This window comes from Accipiter gentilis, chromosome Z (assembly GCF_929443795.1).
Source record: "Accipiter gentilis chromosome Z, bAccGen1.1, whole genome shotgun sequence".
Lineage (NCBI taxonomy): Eukaryota > Metazoa > Chordata > Aves > Accipitriformes > Accipitridae > Astur > Astur gentilis.
In genome coordinates this window covers 22,174,785-22,188,496 of record NC_064919.1, presented here as the reverse complement: position 1 = coordinate 22,188,496, position 13,712 = coordinate 22,174,785, and the positions used below count along the sequence as shown (strand labels likewise).

Genomic DNA, 13,712 nt, shown 5'->3' with positions numbered 1-13,712 from the left:
AGTGTTGAGGACTGTGGCACAATTTTCTTAGCACTTCCACCAGCTTTTGATAACTGATTAAGATGTAGAATAAAGAATCACCAAAGTAGTGCCGTTTTGAAAGAAGAGGTGATGGAGATGTACTATGAGTGGCATTGACTAAAATTTATTTATAGGTATTTATAAATGAAGATGATCTAGGTCCATTAACATTATTCAGTCAATCACTTCCATTGCAGCATTGTTCTTTCTAATAATTGGAGAAAGGAACGATAATCTGACCAAAGTGAGTGATGGAGAAGATACAAAGTCATTCAGTCTCATTCCTCTGTGAAACAGACAGTAAACCCACCTCATTGTTTGACAATTGTGACCATCACTGATATGAGAAGTTACTTTTAGAACAGGAGGTCCTTTTCCCAAATGAATAGGAATGCTTCCTCTTTTGTGTTATGCCTGACACTAAAATCACTTCTTTGTTTTAGATTACCTCTGCTGGTGGAATTGTGGCACAAAGATAAAACAGCTAAAGACTTACTTCTAGGAGTGGCAAGACTTCAGCTTTCAAATGTTTTGGCTTCGGAAAAAACCCGTTTCTTGGGTGGTAATGGTGAACAATGCTGGCGTCAGACTTGTAATGAAACAGTCAGTGTCATAGCAGCACAAGGGTAAAACCATTTTAAAAAGTTACTTACTTCGTAGCAAGTTTTGTAGAGTTGTTTGTTTAGTATTTCCCTGAAAAAGGGCAAGCTGTTCCTGTTTACCTTTTTGAATAGGCAAACAGACTTCAGAGTACTGCAATATGGGGTGGGAATAGGCATCCAAGAGATTAAAAGTTAAATTGCCACAGGCATATTGTGCAACCCGACACCACTACCAGAGTCATAGTAATAAACCTTTATATAATCATGATATTGGCTAAGCTTCACAGACAGATTAAAGAAATAAATAATTGGGAAAAAATGTTATTGACTCACTTTCCTGAGTAAGTTACTTAACAGTTACAAAAAGCTGCTGATATTCCAGGAAGTAGTTAAGACTGTTTGTCCCTCCTGTGCTTTTAGATGCAACTGATTTCAGTGAAAGTTAGGAGGACATACACATCCAGAGAATAGAGAGGTTTCCTGTTTCAGGTTTGTACTCTGTAGCAGGTGTTTGACCTTGTGTACATCAGAAGGAGCAGGGTTATTGGTTAATATTGTGTCTGAAGATAAATGTTCATTTACGCAGAGGAATGATGTTCTTTTTTAAGTGTATGAAGAAACTTAAATTTATAGTTACTTCTGTCCTGTGTCCTTGCTGAAGATGTGAACTGTGCTATCAATCAGTGTCTGGACCCTCATCTTTTAATTTGTGATAATGGAACTTGATTATGCCTTTAGAAATAAATATAATTGCTATTAAGACTGAGGTCGGTTTTAAACTTCTAATCCTACAGATAATTAAAATATGCTATATTTGACACACAGGAAGCTATGTGTCAGCATACTGACACAAAGACGGATACCCCCCTTCTCCCAAATTGACAGAAAATTGATCTCTGAATTTTTGTGTGAAAGCCATTATGGCCTGATTCTGTAGAGACTTATACTTTATGATCTCAATGTATGTTAATGTTCAGATTTTCATGAATAGGAAGTTCGTTAAAATGAAACCTGGTTTTGCACAAAATAACCACTAGATGGCATTCTCAAAATGTAATTAGGTCTGCATTTTGCTATGCTGATCCCTTTCTAGCTTTTCTCTTGTTTGTGTAATTTTCTTTTTTCATTTATATGTTAAACTGACTTCATTTGCTCAGATTTCTGAGGTCCGCTACCTTGAATCTTGTTTTGTTTTATAATCAGTGACTGATAGAAAGTTGTAAGAATTTAATGCAGTAATTTATTTTAAATTATGTGAAGTACAAATGTTTGGGTTTGGGTTGTTTTTTTTTCCTTTGCAAATAGCTGCATAGAAGATTGGACCTTTGTAAAAATATCTCAGTGTTGTCTGTTTATATTTGCTGGAAGAGAATTTCTGTGAAAACTACAGCCATGGTTAATTCCTACAGCCTTTTGTTGCAAATTGCTTTATACCTAATTCTGTAGCTTCCAGGCTTCAAGTGATTGTGTAATTGCCTTTGCATCACTGAGTAGTTATAACTGAAATGATAGTTTTGTTCCAGACCAAGTACAGGTCTACACTGCAGTGTACTTTCATGTTAGACTAGTGATGACTTTCAGTTACGTGATTTGTGCATATTTCTTAATATCTGTGTAGAAAACCACTGTTGTTTACTACATTTTGTCTATGATTAGAGATGAGACAGCCAGAGACAAACTTTTCTACTTAAGGAGAAACTGCAACTAATTTCAAATTAGTTAATTAAAATATTTCTTATCTAGACATTTTTTCACTGTACAAGAGCAGGTGTTTATTTAACCTATAAGTGGATTTAAAGTTGTCAGTTCTCTGTGCTGAAGCTTCCAGAAATGTGTTTTTTAGTAATCAAAGGATGGCATACCATACATTATATGCTAAGTGACTTACTACAGTGTGGATAACTAGAAAGTTACTGTTAACATTTAAAAAAGCAAGACTAATGAAGTTCATTGAGTATCTTAGAATGAAGTCAGCAGCAATGCCTGTAGTCAACAGGTATATTTGTTAGATTTTTGATCATTCTCTTGTTACAGGTATGTGTTGATTATAGTAAGCTGTTAGTTAAATAGGTTCCCAATGACAAGTTATCTGTTAAATTCAGAAAGCTTACTGTAAGTGTATAAATCAGTCCCTAAGTTAAAACAATATACATGGGGGAGCGTGTTTGGGCTCTGACGTAGGCAACTGTTTAGAGTTTCTGAGCTTACAGGGAACCTATTGGCACTTCAGTTTTGGTGTTTTGTGTGTTGTCTTATAATTCACTTTCTGTATTTTTAGGACAGTTTTCGTTAAAATAACATTCTAATGCTATTCATAGGTCAGGCAACAGAATAGCAGAACTTTCGTATGCTATCACTTTGGAAGACTACGGGCTTGTCAAAATGCAAGAAGTTCTGGTGTCAGATTCATCTCAAGTAAATTTTACATAAATCTTATCCTATTTCCTTGAGTACGTCTTTGAAAAGTTGGGTTTCCAGTCAAAAATCTACTGTTATTGTATCAGTGTGTAGGTGCTGGTCAACAACAGCATGTCCCTCGTACTCAGCCTCGTCGTACCCCAGAAAATCATCCAGAACCTCGGGAAACTCTTGAATACAAAGCAGCACTGGAGTTAGAAATGTGGAAGGAAATGCAAGAGGACATATTTGAAAATCAGGTTTTTATTCTTTGTTTTCTAAACTGCATGACTGCCAGAGAAGCTTTAACAGAATTGGTGAAAGGAATACTAACTGCATTTTTCTTAAACATTGCCACTGTTTCAAATAAGAGCTAAATTTTGTTCATATAGAATATTAAAACTCAGTTATACACAAATATCTTCCATAATCTTAAGGAAGAAGGTTAATTCTTTTCTGTTAAGTGACTGAAGTAGGTAGTGAAATGCACAATACCCCCTTCACAATTTCCCCTTACTGTTTATGAGGTACAGTAGATACTCAAGATTCAGATTATTGGTGTTAAGTATTAACACTCCATTTCTTTATTGTTAGTCCAAATCTATCACTGTGTTTCTACTCTTGAAGTCATTCTAGGTGTTCTTAGAGTTGCATGCTTCTTTTGAAAAGACACTAAGGGTACTTTCTCAAACTTGGGCTTAGTTTGCATTTTATACTTAAGGGTAAGAAATATCTTTCACTATCAGAATCATACCTTGAGTTATATAAGTCAGTGTACAAAACTTAATTTTTAATTCTTTTGCTTCAAGGCTTAGTTCTGCTAGTACTCTCTCCTTTGGAATTGCACTTCCAACAGTTGTGATTTGGTTTTCTGGTTTGATGGTTTTGTTCCTCTTTTTTTTTCTTTCTTTCTCTCCTCTTAAAGCTTAAAAAGAAGGAAGTGGCCCATATGCAAGTACTTGCAGAAGAATGGAAGAAAAGAGATAGAGAGAGAGAAGCAGTAGTGAAGAAAAAGGTAAGGAAACTCATACTTGCTGAAAGTCTCATTATAAATCTCACATCGCTATAAAATTTGACAAGATGTTTTGTAAGTATAACGTAGAACAAAGGTTCTGTGGTTAGTCTTCACACCTACTGGTATGCACGCATCTAGTCTACAACAGTGCAAAAAATTCAAAGCAGCCCTTAATCATAGAATACTTGTTAGAAATCCTTTTGGTTAGCTTGCTTTCTCTGGGGGCTCTTTAACTTTAATTGCCTTTCACTTGCATGGTCAAAAAGCACTTCTACAGCCCAGCTGTGCATTTTATTTTATTAGAAAGAAAGGCGCTCCATTGTGATTTCCTAATTGAGCTAGAGATTTGTTTTATATGTGAACTTCCAAACAAAAATTGTCAATACTTTATACCATAGCAAGAGTACATTCTTCACCCGCTTAAAACATTATTGCAAGAAAAAAAAATGCCTTTCGTTGTTGTTGTTCTTTTAGGTAGCAGAATATACTGTTTTGGAAGAACAGCTTCAGAAAACCCTGAGAGATCTAGATAAGCGAGAACGACAGCTTTTTAGTGCTGAATCAGAGGTAAATAGTGTTTGGTGATTTTAAACAATGCAATTACGTGAGCTATTTCTCTAAGGTTTGAGGTTTCCTGTAGAGACAATTGTGACCTGTGTATAAGAACTGAAGTACCCGCATTCCTACTGATATATAGAGAAGCACTAATAATTTAAGCCAAGTTCTATTACAACTACACTTTTTTACTGAAATGGGAATACAATGAACTTTTAAGTGGTTTGCTTGAATTAGAACTGTATATTTTCTATTCTTAACAGAATCAGTGTCAGTGGAGACATTTATATAACATGAGCGTTATCTCAATTTTAAGTTTAGTATTGTCACATGAACATTGTGCGTGTGTGTAAGAGTGCCTTACTTCAAACAATAATTGCTAGATTAACCATTGAAATAGGAGAAGGTAACAAGGAGAGCTGGGAGAAACTGCAATTGTCCATTGTTATCCAGCAATGTGATAAGAGTTCCCATTTCGTATTTTCTTTTTATAGTGACAGGGCCAAAGAAGATGTGGGAGAAACCAGTAATTACCACTGTTTCTAGATCCCACTGAACACCCCCAAGATGAGGAAATGGGGTGCAAGTCCTCAGGGAAGCTACTCATGAAAAGAGAAAGAAAGAAAATAAACTGCCTATTTTTGTACTTCAGAACAAACTCACAATTATATAGGTAAACAGCTGTGGTGATTTAGCAGTCCAACAAACTCTCTCTTTTGTCCTGTAGCTCAAATTAATCTTTTTACCATAGCAATCCCTCCAATGCTTGTGAACAAAGTTAAGAAAGCTCCCAACACAGAGACTGGCTCGTTGAGCCTGTGTCCTTGTCTGTACTCAGGCTATCTGTACCCCTCAGGATGCAGTTTGTGCTGTAAATGTTAAATGTAAAGTCAGATACTATCTATGCTAAAAATCTGGTGATTAGGTTTGGCCGAGTGCATTTCAGTCTGAGTAAAAGTATTTATTTTGAATCTCATATGTGTTTGTCTCAAAACTTGCTCTAAATTTAGTGGGATTCTGACTTGAGGGTTTAGAGATAATAAAAATCAGTGGATTCCAAAAGTGTCTAGACAAAATGATGTAGGGTTCTTTTAGCAATTACACAGTTTGATAAATGGGCCATTTGGAGAGCTTTCTATTCAGCTAGCAGTTATCTGGGCCAGTAACATCATTCTAGAAAGTTCAAACATGTCAAGGACTGTTTTCCTGTTTAGCTCAATGACAAATTCTCTCAACATGCTCAGTTTGAAGAGTGCAGTCTTACTGATCTGAAGGCATCTTAGCTGTAGCCGTGACTTCACTGTTTCTGCAGTTAAGGGGTATATTTAGCTTTTTAGTTTGTAGGAGAAAGGTGGATATAAAATTTGCTTTTAGCAATCCCACATAGAAGGTACAGTAGGGATACAGATAGCACCGTTTTTTAAAACAGTCAAGCCAGAGTATGTTTGTAGCCCAAATACAGTAATTTGCAGGTCATTAGTTAAACTGAAAGCCAATAAAAGAGTATATAGCAAACATAGAGATAACAATGGAATTTCTATTGTTTAATTTCTAAAATGTGTAACAATTTTTTCTGTCATGAGTAGTAGTAACTGTTGTAAGAAAGGCTCTTAAAATAAAGGTCTTGCACCTATGGATTAATATAAATATGTCTCATTTTTAAGCTTCAGAGAGTAAAGAAGGAGTTGCAAGCAGAGCATGAACGAGTTCTACAGGAGCTACAGGATTCTGTGCGGCGAGCCAGAGAAGAATGTGCACACCAGGTTGAGCTAGAAAGGTCAAAAATCAAACAGCTGGAAGAAGACAAGCTTCGCTCACAGCAGCAGGTAAGTACACTTAAATGTTCTGTCTTAACCATTTACTTATTTAAGCATTTTTTAAAGTAAGTACACTAAGTTGAGCAATGGGTTTGAGCCAAGTGCATTCTGGCAACTTTGTAATAAACATTTTATCTTCATTGTTTGGTGAGCTAAGTGCTGGGATCCATCTCCATCAGCCTTGCTCAGTAGTAGGGCCAGTTTGCAATGCAGTGGGTTTGGTTTTGGTTTGTTTGGTTTTTCTTTTAACACTGAAGATCAAACTGCAATTACAAACATACATGTGGAACCTGAACAGTAGTATACATTTCAGTAACTTAATAAATTGTTAGCAATTAACATCTAGCAAAACATCTAGGTAGCTTGACTATGCTGTCCGTTTTATTCTTCCATTGCAAAAGAGTATTTCTATTATCCTTATTGAGGAGGGAGTTGGGGGGGGTAATTATCTTATTATTGTGACCTTCTATTCTGAAAGTTGTAGTTTTATTAAACTGAGAAAATCTAGACCACGTTCTTCTGTCCTTTAAGATAGCTTTTGCACTAATGACAAGGCTAGTCTAGCTATTTTTCTTGACTGTTAAAGCATACTGTAAAATTTTACAAGTTAGTACTAGGTTTTTTGAGCAGTCACAATGTTAGACAATTTGTTGTTAAGTAGATTAAATCTTAGTAATGTGCATGTGTAGATGAATTGCTTGCTCTGGTGCTTTTCATTTCTGATATGTGATAGTGGTAATCCCACAATAGCTTTGACTAGTTAAAGAACTGTATCAGCCAAAGGCATATTTTTGTATTAGGAAGAGTCGTGCTGGGTTTTTGTGGGGATTTTTAGTTTAATATTAAACACTGATATTAACCTACTTCTTTTCAAGTCAGCATATGTTAACCACAGTACAGTGAACTTTTAAAATATGAGTACAAAAAATGCTGCTAATCTAGAAGATGCTAATTTTGGCAGTTCTACTGAACTATCATTAAATTGAGATGAGCAGTTTCAAAATGCAGAATGCAATCCTCTTTAAAGAGGTAAGTGGATCACTTCTGCATCGTAGATGTGTTGTGGGCACCTACCAATGCTGTATCAGTCCAGACAAGATAGCCAATAGTTAGTTCTTCAGGCTCAAGTGGCCAAATGCCACCACCTAGGCCACATCTTCCAAATTAATTCTTTTGACTCGGTAACTTTTTTCTTAGCTAGGTTGCAATACCATCACTATCACTTTATTTTTCCTGTTCAGAACAGATATACTGTATCAGACCAAAGATCCAGTTAGCTCAGTGTTCTGTGGCAGCAATGGTTGGATTTAGAGGGCAAGAAAATAAGAACTGGGACAATGAGAAAATAAAATTTTGGTATATCCAGCAATACCATCAAGAGTTACAGGTACCCTCAGCCAGAGGCAGCATTTCATATTTACTAGCCATCAGTGAAAGTATTCTTCATGAACTCATCTGATCCCTTTTTAAAAGTATTTCTATTTTTAGCATTGCAACATCCTGTGGCAGTGAGTTCTAAAGTTTAATTATGTGTTGTATACTTAAAAACTTCTTTCTGTTCACATTAAGCTTGTTGCTTAATAATTGTGAAGAATCCTTTAGTGCTTGTGCTACATACCATTTGTGGGTGCTTAGTTGTCATACTGTCTCTTCCAAACACGAGCCCAGGTATGTCTTGTCTTTGTATGAAGGCCATTCCTTCCAGCTGATAATCCTGTCTGTCCTTCTTTGTGCTGTTCCTGCTATTCTGAATCTCCCTCATGCTTCAGTATGAGGTGGTTGTTACCACGTATTTTGCACAAGACAATCTTTTTTGTTTTGCTTTGCTGGGTGTGGGGTGGGGTTTTATTTGTTTGCTTTGGAGTCTCTCTGTAGGATGGTTCCCTTTTGTAATGTGCACAAGCAGAAAATTCCTGTTGGTACTGGTTCTGATGGGCCTCTTTTTTTACGTTTTTGAATGTGGGTTTTTTGTTTGTGTGTTTTGGGTTTTTTTAACAAGGAATGTTCTGGAGTAAATTATAGTAGTTCTAAACAGTATGCTTTGACTTATTCCTTACCATTTAAGGAGATGTGTCAATACATAATTTTCACACTTGAATTGTAGAGTTCTCTAAATGTCTGACTCGTTTGGAGGTAAGGCCCGCTATGTGCAAGAGGATATCCTTGAAGCATCCACCTTAAAGAACATCACTCTTACTTCCTGAATAAGGAAGTTGTGCTTTGTGTGATCTGTGCAGTTCCCTAACAGTCCACAACCTGAGGTCTCATGAGAAATTCAATTTGAAGGTGTTTTCAGAATCAAACAACAAATTATACATTGTTGTAGAAGTTCTAGGGAGACCTGGCATTTTTTATAGCTAAAGAAATTAGTTACTGTCTTTGTTATAGGTGTCATGTCTGTATGTCTGCTATTGGTAAAAATGGAAAGGTGAGGAACAATACTATCTTTTGTCGAAGTTGGCTGTTGCAGTTATACCTGAAAAGTAACTGCAATGAACCATGTTTTTGTGTGGCTCATTAGGAAGCATCTTTACTTTCTCACATCAATGCTGTAAAAATGATAGACACAAAAAGCGAAGTTTTGGAAGAAAAATAGAGGAGCCCAATTAGGAGATCCAAACAATTAAAATATTGATGTACTAATAGAAGAAGTTGTAGGCTTTGAAACAGAAATTAATTTTCTGAAGCATTTTCACCCAGTATTTTAAATTGTTGGATACAATTCATGGAAATGCTTGCATTAAGTAGTTCGTCGTAAATACAACTACAGCATTTGGGATCATATTGTGTGATGGAATGCATCAGTTCAATCAGGTGTATTAAGGTATTTATAGGTGAATAACATTTAACAGAGTAAGTATGTAAGCTACTCTTAGAAAACATAAAAAAAATTTATTTTTAATATAGTGTAATGAAAAAATGCTGTTAAACATTTGACTTATTTTCTTTGTAGCAAAGTAATTGTGTATTAGTATCATTTTTCAAATTGGCCATTTTAAGATGAAAAGCAAAGCTCTCTACAAAATCTTCATGAAACCGTGGAAGTACACAGTAGGACAGAGGTACATTAAGTCATTAGTCACATTGAGCCTTTCTTCTAAATCATTATTTGGCTGTACAAAGTATTAGTTGTTTCTTCTTCCAGACGTTCCTAAACAAGTCATGCTGGTGAAATTGAGTAAGTAATAAAACTTCATATAGTAGATAAAACTGTTGTCTTTCTTTAAAAGATGTGTGTAAATCCAAATAGTTTTGTTTCCTGTGTTTCTTCTGCAAGACATTTTAGAAATGTGAACAGCAATGTTTATAAATCTTGATCTTCCGTATATGAGGACAGACTGTTTTTTTCTTTCTAGTACTGAGCAAAGATCCTCTTTAAAATTCTTCCTATTAAAACATTACTGTATGCCATCATTAAGAAAACATTAATTATGAATGTGTAGCTTTCAGTGTCTGTTTTATGTCGGATAATTGACCGTAAGATGTTTGTTCCAGGGACTAAGGAGTAACTTAAGTTCTGTAACCTAATTCTTTGTCTGTGAATGGGGTTTTCTGCTAACTTGCATTATATCTTGATATCTTTAATGTAGCTTTATGAAGCAGAAAATAAGCATAAAATTTTGGAGAAGGAGTTCCAGCAATACAAAGAACAGCAAAGTAGCAAACCAGAAATCCAGCTACAATCAGAAATAAATCTTCTCACTTTAGAAAAGGTATCTTGGATTTTTCTAGTCTTTAAAAGCTGTCACAGTGGTCCATTCACTGATAAGGGAGGTGCAGAATAAACTTGCATTATAAACTGGTTAATTTGTCCATTTTGTTTGGCTTTTTCCAAGAATTTCTTCAGACTTTAAATACTCAGACACAAATAAGGCTGAGTGGCCTTATTTCTATAGAGGAAGCAGCGGTGTTAGAGACTAAGGCAGGAAAAAAACTAACATATATATTTAAATTGCTACCATCATGATTTATGCTGGGGACTCTGAGCATTCTGTTTATAAAACTAAATAAGGATGAAGATTTTCTTGTGAGGATTAATTTAGACTGGCATTCCATTATGTGCACTGTTTTTTATTAAGTATTCCTGAAAAGAGATTGTGTTACTTATCAGTGGAATGGAATCACTGTCTTAAGTTGATTTCTTAGAAACCATACAGGCCTTCAGTAGAGGATATTTGCTTAATTAAAACCACAGATATGGGCATTTTATGCTCAGAATTATTATGAGGTTTAAGTCAAATTGTTGACTGAATAAGCTGAAAAAGGATTGGACCAGGTTTCTTGGCATAAAATTCACTCAGTTATATGGCCCGTTTGCATGTTACTGTATGTTTGAATGACTTCTAATAATGCAAGCAAATGATTCAAAATATGTTTCTATCTCTACAGACTTTTTAAGCTCTTAGCTTAAATATTTTTAGATTGGCTATTTTTGTTTGATTTAAAAAACAAATCATTGCATTAAGACCTTCACAAATTTAATGGTAAATAATTTTTGTCTGATTAAAAGAAAATACCACTGCCTCAGTTAATTAAAAATGCTTCATTTTTCAGGTTACTGTATTCTGTGTGCTTCATAACTGTTTTCATTTGCCTTTTAATACTAAATTTTTTTGCACAGAATACAATTAATTTTTTTAGTATGTAACATTTTTTCAAAGATATATTTAGGCTGTAAGATCAAAGATTCATACTAGATACATAAATTTTAAGGAATGGTTTGAACAGATATCTATTTCAGAGAAAAGGATGTAGCACATATCTTCCATCAGCAGCAGGAAAGGAAAGAAAAAAAAAATCTACACGCTTTTTAAAGGCAAGATTTATCCATCAGTGTTTCTGTTAAATTAGTGTTTATAATCTTACTTTGAAGAAGAAAAAAAGGGGGGGGTGTGCTAATTTGAGAATCTTAAATTTAAAGGTTACGTCAGCGGATTTAGTGCTAAAAACTAATCTTTTTCTTTTTGTATAGATGGCTGTCCAATAAAAATAAGGCTATATTTTAAACAAGAAAATGTTCATGTGCCATAATATTTATGTTATATTATATAACAGCTTTAGATGATGTTGTATGTTACACTACATAAACACTTTTCTTAAACCAGACCCTTTGTATATATACATCTTTCAGTGATTGTTACTGCTGTTATTGCTTCAGCTGATATGATTTTAATTGCTTTTAGGTTGAACTTGAAAGAAAGTTAGAGTCAGCTACCAAGTCAAAGCTCCACTACAAACAACAATGGACAAGGGCTTTGAAAGAACTTGCAAGGTTAAAACAGGTATGCAGGTTTTCTTTTGTCACAGAGAAAACCAAGTTAACGTAGTGTTGGAATCTATTTATAATTACTGTTAACTACTGGCAATTGTCTTTTTATTAGTGTTTGTCTTTGCAAAATTAAAGCTCTGAGCTATGGTCTTTACAAAAATGGAACAGCAAAACTGATTTGAGTTTGACATTGACCTCAGAAAAGACCAAGGATCAGGTCTGCAGAGAAGGTTGGCAAAGCTAAAAGCAGGCATGATTTAAAAATGGAAAGCTTTTTTATTAATTTAATTCTCTATAATGGTCAGTCAGCACTTCCAGAGAAAATATTTTGTTCTTGTCCCAACCATCTTGGTCAGTTTCAGTCCTAACTGTTCTGTATTTTAATTGTAAAATGAATGAAGATTAAAGATGAGAAATCTTAGCTTTTAGAAACAATGGTTTAAGGTTTGCTGAATGCTGTAAAATGAAGTAAACTTGCAGAAAATTTAAACTGGAAGTGAAACTTTCTCCTGATTTTGGAAATCCTAATCTCATACTAATGTGGCATGCTTTTTTACTGCTGTTTTTTAACAGAGCTTGTGTGGGTATGTATATATAGTCATACACATATGTCCTGTCCCATGTGGTGGGTGGTGGGGAAGGTGAATCTTTTGAATCCCCCAAGAGGGTGCTCTCTGCTTGGCAGAGCTGCAAAAAGGCAGTGGAGTCGCACACGTGACTCAGAGGAATGGTTCAAGACAGAAATTGTTTATTAAATCTTCATAACCCAACACTCATCAACAATGAACATACACTGCAGGCATGGAGGCTTTGGTATCAATGGCAACTCCTTACCTTAACAAGGACAATGGCTAAGACATAGGTGTAAAGATGCTATTAAGTAATAGGCAGTACCGATATCAATTCCTTATCTTAAACAACCTAGAACAAGAAGGAGAGAGGAAAGAGAAGGAAAGAAAAGAAAAGCGGAGATAGAAAAAGGAGGGGATTTCACCCCTCTTTGGATCCCACATTGATGTCTTCACCCGGAGTTCAGCAGTTCAGGTCCTCAGGTGGTGGGTCGACCACGGTGTGCGTACATGCTCACCTTTTATAGAGTCCAGTCAGTCTGGGACTACCCAAGAGGTGGCGACTACCTCACGTTTGCACAGTCAGGGGTTCCAGAAAATTCGAGGGGGTGCTGTCAATCAGGGGCCCCTCTCGTGGTTGCAGTGGCAGTTGCAGTCGCTGAGGAAAGCAAAGTTTGAAAAACAGTCCACCATTCTGCCTCTGCAGAGCTTGGTCTGTCTTCCTCCCACAGCTTTCTTGCTTGTGATGCTTTCTGCTTGAGTGGTTTGAGATAGAATCAGGCCCAGTCTTAGACAACATATGACTTGAAAATACTCTGTTCAAACTTGCAGGAGTAGCAGCTTCACCCTCGCTGAATCCATATGCCTCTATGATTTCTGTCATTGCCTGTCTTTCATGAATTACTGTAAATATTAGCTAAACAGTGTACTTAAGAATGGCGAGCATTTCCATTGGCCTTGACAAACAAATTAGTAAATCATTAATCCCTGTTGCCGAACAAACCTTGACACAGATATAAAGCTTCAGAATTCAATATTATCTGTAGTTACACCTACTTCCTGACTGAGGAAAAAGTGGCTTTGTTTTGGTTTGGGGTTTTTTTTAAGGATTATATTTCCTACTTCATTCTTACTGCTAGAGCATTTAGTCTTTGGAGAGTAAGAACCTAAGCCCACCCTCTCCTAACTGATAATTACTTTTTTTAATCTGTGTTTCTCCTTGAAGAGAGTGAATGTGCTGTATAATCACTATTAATAATTAAAAACTCATCTTTATTTGCTGTCTTCAAATTGGTCCTTTTTTGCCTAGTGATAAAAGGAGTCAAGAATTGTCATCCCAATTTCTGAAACATCTATGCTTGACAAGATGATAGAAGGAGGAATATAAATCTTATCTCTCTGATTAAGTTTTCTTCAGCAGCCATGAAATGTCCAGGCCATTTTTTCCTTTATTGCTGTATTTAAAAA

General features: G+C 35.5%; 1 protein-coding gene across 3 annotated transcripts in view; it reads left to right on the top strand.

The window, feature by feature from the left end:
• CEP120 (centrosomal protein 120) overlaps positions 1-13,712 on the top strand; it is a 41,410-nt gene that overhangs the window by 15,962 nt on the left and 11,736 nt on the right. For all 3 annotated transcript variants that reach the window (XM_049794824.1, XM_049794826.1, XM_049794823.1), the window contains exons 12-19: positions 465-647; positions 2,942-3,038; positions 3,128-3,280; positions 3,946-4,035; positions 4,510-4,602; positions 6,255-6,416; positions 9,998-10,120; positions 11,591-11,689. In XM_049794824.1, coding sequence (XP_049650781.1) covers positions 465-647; positions 2,942-3,038; positions 3,128-3,280; positions 3,946-4,035; positions 4,510-4,602; positions 6,255-6,416; positions 9,998-10,120; positions 11,591-11,689 — 1,000 coding nt within the window. The remainder of the gene's footprint in view (positions 1-464; positions 648-2,941; positions 3,039-3,127; positions 3,281-3,945; positions 4,036-4,509; positions 4,603-6,254; positions 6,417-9,997; positions 10,121-11,590; positions 11,690-13,712) is intronic.